This window comes from Eriocheir sinensis, chromosome 38, assembly GCF_024679095.1.
Source record: "Eriocheir sinensis breed Jianghai 21 chromosome 38, ASM2467909v1, whole genome shotgun sequence".
NCBI lineage: Eukaryota > Metazoa > Arthropoda > Malacostraca > Decapoda > Varunidae > Eriocheir > Eriocheir sinensis.
In genome coordinates, this window is record NC_066546.1 from 16,707,474 (window position 1) to 16,714,973 (window position 7,500).

The 7,500-nt window shown below is 44.2% G+C and overlaps 1 protein-coding gene across 2 annotated transcripts in view; it reads left to right on the forward strand.

Moving 5' to 3' along the window:
- The first annotated feature begins 4,369 nt into the window (after window positions 1–4,369).
- LOC127008756 (nephrin-like) overlaps window positions 4,370–7,500 on the forward strand; it is a 102,329-nt gene continuing 99,198 nt past the window's right edge. For both annotated transcript variants that reach the window (XM_050881122.1, XM_050881123.1), the window contains exon 1: window positions 4,370–5,113. In XM_050881122.1, the coding sequence (XP_050737079.1) occupies window positions 4,966–5,113 (148 nt within the window). In that variant the 5' untranslated portion in view covers window positions 4,370–4,965. The remainder of the gene's footprint in view (window positions 5,114–7,500) is intronic.

A 7,500-nucleotide genomic window follows, 5' to 3' on the forward strand; every position in this document is an offset into this window, starting at 1 on the left:
GAGGAGGAGGAGGAGGAGGAGGAGGAGGAGGAGGATAACAGTGACTCATATAAAAAACATAACATGACACAACCAACCCTAAAAAAAAAAAACATAACCCCCCAAAAAGGCGATCCAATCCTCCATTATACATTACTTAAGGGTTCCGATCCCCTATAGTATATGACCCCCTCTTCGATCCCCTTACGTCCCCCTTACGACCCCCCTTAACGTCCTCCCTTAGGTCACCAGGGACTCGAGAACCCGGCAGGTGTACCAGGTGAGAGAGAGAGAGAGAGAGAGAGAGAGAGAGAGAGAGAGAGAGAAGGGTTACCTGGTCAACCTAAACAAACCAGGTGTGCTTCTGGAATATTGAGATGCTAAGGGACTGAGAGATCCAGGTAACAGACAGGTAAGGAGGACAGAGTACGATGGGGGGACATGTGATGATGGGGGACAGGTAGACACGGGAAGACAAGTAGGAATAGGGGGACAGGTGATGATGGGAAGATGAATGAGAAGAAGGTGAGAAAATGATAATGAGAAAGAAGGAAAATGGGGAATGGTAAGGTAGATAGATACTGATAGACAGAGAGAGAGAGAGAGAGAGAGAGAGAGAGAGAGGCCATGGGTAGAGGGAAATGGCATAATATCGCCCATAAAAAGATAAAATATGGAAATTCAAGTTTGTATGGAGGAATAATTTTTGAAGCGAACGTCGTGAGATTTTGAATAATGATTAAATGACTACTATTACTACTACTACTGCTACTACTACTACTACTTCTACTACTACTACTACTACTACTACTACTACTACTACTACCCGCGACTTATATTGCTGCAGGGCCTTAATCATTCACTCCCACGCTGGAAAAAAAACTCACTTAAACCTGACATTATTATTCTCTATTCAAAGCGAGAGGGAGGGAAAAATATTGTGTTATCACGTGCAATATTTATTTCCCGGATGATAATAATTAATAAGTAATGTACGTTGATGACTCTTGATGTATTATTATTATTATTATTATTATTATTATTATTATTATTATTATTATTATTATTATTATTATTATTATTATTATTATTATTGTTATTGTTTATCGTTAATAGGGAAAAAATGTAGTGTATTTTTAAGCTGTTGAGAGAGAGAGAGAGAGAGAATTGTAGTCCTCTCAAATTAGGTCAAAATCACTTCTATATTAACAACCTCATCTTCAGTCTATTCCAAGGAGATTAATCGGGTTCTAATGAGTGTTTTTTCACGTTCGTGGCACAGAAGAAAAATCAACCTACCACCAGGGTCATAAAACTACCCCTGGCAATGCCCATCACCCTTACGAAAGCCCTGTCAAATGTGTGTTCTTGGGCGGCGAGATGGTAGGGCCGAGTCGTCCTTCCTGACCCAGCCGAGCCCAGCCGCGTCGCCAAGTCAGTCGGTAGCTAGTTCCCCGGCGTGAAGGGACAGCGGTCGGGCGTGTAAGGGCAGCCGCACGATGTTTAGAAATGATGTCTTGCAGGTGGATAGCCAGGTGTGTTTGGGAGGAAGAGGAGGGGGGAAGGAGGAAAAGGTAAGGGAGGAGGAAAGGTGAAGGGTGCATGAGAAGAAACGTATACAGAGGGGTTTGTCAGGCTAGTGTTTTGGGCTTTACTACTGGTGCTGTGTAATCCAGAAAACGGCCTGCTGCATGGTTACACTCCTCCCTCTCTACCTGTTTCGTCTCTTAGGGCCATACTCCTAAACCTTTCCTCACCCACGCAGAGACATTAACCAAGGCTTTCGTGGATGTTGTGAGCCTTTCCAGCGATAGTTTTCTGACCCTGGTTTGGTAGTTTGACAAGGCTTCTGCACCATGAACCTGAAATGCCACTCTCTATGGTCTTTAGAAATAACCTTAGAATAATACCCGCATCCTCTTTGACGCCGGGCACGCACGTCAACCATTCAGCCAGCGCGTCCCATCAATACCTTTTTTCACCTGTCTTGCCTCTCTCCTCGCTCTCTCTCGCGCGCCTCTCTGTACCGTTATCCCAGAAGAAAATGGAGATAAAGAAAAAAAGAGAGGAGAAGGAGGTCATCTTCTTTTTGAGTCGTCTTCATCGTAGTCGTCGCTGCGTCGCCTTGAGGAGTCGTGAGGTAGAGGCGGCAGAGGTCGTTCAGCTAGAGAAGATTCACTCAAGGTTGATTTTTTGTTGTTGGTTTTTTGTCTTGTTTTTAGTTTTGTCGGATTAGCTTGATTGTTTTCTTGTTTCTTTTGTCTTGTTCCTTTTTTTGTCCTTGTCAGAATTATCTTCATTTTTTTTCTTTTTTTTTTACTTTTTTTTTCACTTGTTTTCTTTTTTCCTCGTCGACTTTTCCTTTCATTTCCTGTTTTATTTTCATTTATTTGGTTTCTTCTTTTTCTTCCTTTCCTTTCTTCCCTCTTCCCTCCTCCTTCCTCTCTTATTTCATCTCTTCCCATCCTCTTCGTCTCCTCCATATTCATACTTCTCTCTCTCTCCCTTCCTCACACACACACACACACACACACACACACACACACACACACACACACACACACGATATTTGGTTCTGAAAGTGTTTTATGACCACTTCGATTATACATCACGCCCACCCCCCTCCCTCCCCATCCCCCTCTTCCTCCCCCTTCAACCCCCCCCCCACCCCCCCACACACACACGTTGCCTCTCTCCCTCTCCCTCTTTCTCTCCCCACTATAGGCATTTAGCACCCTCCCCTCTCCCTCCCTTTTCTCCCTCCTCTCTCTCTCTCTCTTTCCTCCTCCTCCTCCTCCTCCTCCCCGTCATGGCCTTATCGTATAATTAATTCCGAGATCTATTGGAGTTCCGTGTATGTGTGTGTGTGTGTGTGTGTGTGTGTGTGTGTGTGTGTGTGTGTGTGTGTGTGTGTGTGTTTATTAGGTTTGAATATGTGTTTATGTGTCTGTCTGTTATCAGTTAGTTATGCGTGTCTGTCTGTCTGTCTGTCTGTCTGTCTTTACTATTACTCTTTATTATTATTATTATTATTATTATCATTATCATTATCATTATCATTATTATCATTATCATTATTATTATTATTATTATTATTATTATTATTATAATTATCATTATCATTATCATTATCATTATTATCATTATCATTATTATTATTATTATTATTATTATTATTATTATTATTTGTATTTATCTTTATTTCATTGATCATTATTTTATCTTTTTTTTTAAGTCCCATGTCTGTCTGTCTGTTTGTCTGTCTTGTCTCTCTAATGTTACTCTTCATTAGTCTTTATTTGTATCTATTTATCCCCCTTTATTTCATTTATCTTTTTTTTATTTGTATTATCATTAAGTCCTTCTGTCTGGTTGGCTGGCTGTGTGTGTGTCTGCGGTGCTTTTTTTCACTATTCATGTATTTGTTTGTTTGGTTTTAATGTAATATATTATTCATTGGTTTCCCGCGCTGAAAAAAACTTTTGACGCGGCGGGTTAAATAATCACATTCCCGCGCCCTGTGTGTGTGGAGGGGTGTGGGTGAGTGTGGGTGGGAGACAGAGACAGAAAGACCACCAGACACACACAAACAGACAGACAGGTACAGAGCAAGGGTCAAACTATCACTCAGGTCACAAAACTACCCCTGGAAATGCTTACTCTTACGAAAGCCTTGTCTAATATGTGTATGTGGGTGTGGGTGAGTGTATGTGGGTATGGGTGGGTGTGGGTGTGGGTGTGAGGGTGGGTGGGTGGGTGGGTGAAACAGAGAGACATAAAAACTACCAGACACACAGAAACAGAGAGACATGTACAGAGGAAGGGTCAAACTACCTCTCGTGTCACAAAACTACCCCTTGGAAATGCTAACAACTCCAACGAAAGCTTTGGCGCCAAAATGTTGAAGAATCTTACCGTTGGAGTTGACTAAGGGAAACTGTCGCTCTCATTTTCATATCATTAGAAGATTTTGACGCCTGACAGACGAAGAGATGGTATAAGAACAACATAGGTAGCGGAAGGGAAGGGCAGGGAAGGGAAGGAAGGGAAGGGAAGAAAAGGGAAGGGAAAAGAAAGGGAGTGAAGGGAAGAGAGAGAGAGAGAGAGAGAGAGAGAGAGATGTGTCCTCGACGTAATCACTTGTGAGTCCTCTCTCACTCAACGGATAGAGAGAGAGAGAGAGAGAGAGAGAGAGAGAGAGAGAAACACATTTTTCCAAAGATTCATCTAACACAACCTCTCTCTACCTCCTCAGCCTTCCTCTCTTCCTCTCTCCCTTCTCTCATTTACAGTCGTCACCCTCCCTCCCCCGCCTCCCTCTCCTCCACCCCTCCTCCTCCCCCTTCTCACCCCCCCAAGCCCTGGACACAGCAGCTTTCCCGTTCAGTATCGCGTCTACGCTCGTGAGGGGTGGTTGTCGGTCGCTCTTCGCCTGGACACCTGCTTTACGCTCACCTTCGCGGACCCGTTCCCGCCACTCCAACCCAAAACACCGCTCGTTCTCACGTTCCCTGGGCGGCACGAGTGTAGCCTCCTCACCTGGGATACCTGTTGACGTGTAGTTTATTTGGGTACAGGTGGAATAGGCGATTTGTGAAGGAGTTTTGACGGAGACGAGAAAAAGTGTTTGGGGTAGCGCTGTGACCATATCCAAAGCCCGCCAACCCGCCTGAGTCTCGTCCATGTGTGGTGTCCGAACTTCTCTAAGCCTGAAACTCAAGCCCCAAAGAGAGATTTAGGGCTGAAACCTGAAACTTACATCCCCAGAGAGAGTTAGGGATTGTAAAAGAGGATTGTGGGGTGAAAATGAAGCTTAGATGATGAAGTTATCAAGCGTGTGTCGCCTCTCTCGACCATGGACTTAGTGAGGTCGACAACTGGACTTCCCTGTGGACTGATTCCCATGTGTGTATGTGTTTGTGTGTGTTGGTGACCCCCCTCCTCCTCCTCCTCCTTTTTTGATCTCCCGCTGCTACCGAAAAGGAGATGACCGCCAGGATGTTACCTCCACTACCTCCACTGTCATCTCCACCGCCGCTGAAGTCCTGGAGATCAACCGCAGCATCCTCCTCCTCCATCTCTCATCTCCACCTGCTCCTCCTTCTCCTCCTCTTCCTCCTCCAGCCTCCTCTTGGTAAGTACTATTAAGATGAGTTGACATGATGATTCCTCTTCCTCCTCCTCCTCTTCCTCCTCTTCTTCTTCTTCTTCCTCTTCCTCATTTCTTACCTGTTTCAAGTGCCTTTGTTCGTCATTTCTCTATGCAAATGAGGAAGAGATCTCAAACGTGCGTCGGGACTCACTCTCTCTCTCTTTCTCTCTCTCTCTTTTTATCTCTATCTGTGTCTCTTTGTCTCACTCTCTCTCTCTCTTACTCTGTGTCGCTGTCTTTCTTTCTTTCTCTTTGCTCTCCAGTGGATCAGAATCTCCTGTTTTCTCTCTCTCACTTTCTCACTCTCTTTCTTTCTTTATTTTCCTTCCAATTTCCGCTCTGGCAGTCACACACACACATACACACACTCACACACACACACACACACACACACACACACACACACACACACACACACACACACACACACACACACGAACACAAACAGATATGACCCTCCCATTCCCCCACCGTCACCACCTCCTCCTCCTCCTCCTCCTCTCCCCCCCTCCCCCCCTCCTCCTCCTCCTCCTCATCCTCCTCCCTTTGATGATGATGGGGGATAATAATTAAAGCCTAATCACCCCCCAGTCATTTGCAATCACCATTAGTGTCAGTCAGTCGATGGAAATTGGCCCAGGTGAACTGCCGCTAGGGGGAGCCAGGTGTTTGCGGGGAAAGAATGCACATTGACACCTGAGCCTTTCCTTATTAGTTGATTAGGTTTTTGTTTACGTAGATCAAAGAGAGGAAAGGTGAAGCAAAGTCCTCTCTCCCTTACCCCCCTTTCCTTATCCTCCCTCTCCCTCTCTCTGTCTATCTATCTATCTATCTATCTCTGCATTGACACCTGAGCCTTTCCTTATTAGTTGATTAGGTTTTTGTTTACGTAGATCAAAGAGAGTGAAGGTGAAGTAAAGTCCTCTCTCCCTTACCCTCCTTTCCTTATCCTCCCTCTCTCTTTCTCTGTCTATCTATCTATCTATCTATCTCTGCATTGACACCTGAGTATTTCCTTATTAGTTGATTGGGTTTTTGTTTACGTAGATCAAAGAGAGGAAAGGTGAAGCAAAGTCCTCTCTCCCTTACCCCCCTTTTCCTTCAATCTCCCTTTCTCTGTCTATCTATCTATCCATCTATCTCTGTAATTGACACCTGAGCCTTTCCTTATTAGTTGATTAGGTTTTTGTTTACGTAGATCAAAGAGAGGAAAGGTGAAGCAAAGTCCTCTCTCCCTTACCCCCCTTTTCCTTCAATCTCCCTCTCTCTGTCTATCTATCTATCCATATATCTATCTATCTCTGCATGGACACCTGAGCCTTTAATTATTAGTTGATTAGGTTTTTGTTTACGTAGATCAAAGAGAGGAAAGGTGAAGCAAAGTCCTCTCTCCCTTACCCCCCTTTCCTTATCCTCCCTCTCTCTTTCTCTATCTATCTATCTATCTATCTATCTCTGCATTGACACCTGAGCATTTAAATATTAGCTTAGTTTTTTTTTTTTTTTTTTTTTTTTACGAAGATCAGACTCTGTAAAGATGAAGCAAAGTCCTCTCTCCCTCACCCCCCTTTCCTTTAATCTCCCTCTCTCTGTCTATCTATATATCTATCTACGTATTAACACCTGAGCATTTCCTTAATAGCTTATTAGTTTTTTTTTTTCACGTAGATCAAAGTAAAGATAAAGACAAGCCTCCTGTCTCCTCTCCCTCCCCTTCCTCCTTCCCCTCACTTTCTCTCTTACTCTCTCTTTATCTATCTTATTTTCTTTCTCTAAAACGAACGTGTGTGAGAGAATGCATCAACACTTGTGCATTTCTTTATTGGATCATGTTTTACCTGGGCTAGAGAGAGAGAGAGAGAGAGAGAGAGAGAGAAAGGTTAGGTAAGGGAAGGTAAGGTAGGGTTAGTCTCGGTGAGGTGAGGTGAGGTATTATTCTATTATTTTTTCTTTATCAGAGAGAGAGAGAGAGAGAGAGAGAGAGAAGCCTCCTATCCCCTATCCCTCTCCCCCCCTCCCCCCCTTCTCTTTATCTATCTCTTATTCCTTCACTCAAGTCAAGTTGGTTTTAATCTTAGGGAATAAAACTCCAGAAACGGGAAATATCAACTTCTTTCCTCATCCGTGTGTGTGTGTGTGTGTGTGTGTGTGTGTGTGTGTGTGTGTGTGTGTGTGTGTGTGTGTGTGTCTACCTTCTACGCAGCATCCTTTGTGATCCTGAGCCGAGCGTAGTTTGTGGGCTCCGATCCTAAGAGAGCGTGTTAGAATCTATTGTTTACCTCCCGTATCGATCCCTTCAAGTGGGGTTTGTGTATGACAGAAGAGAGGGAGAGAGGAAGGGGGGGGGAAGAGAGGGAGGGAAGATAAGG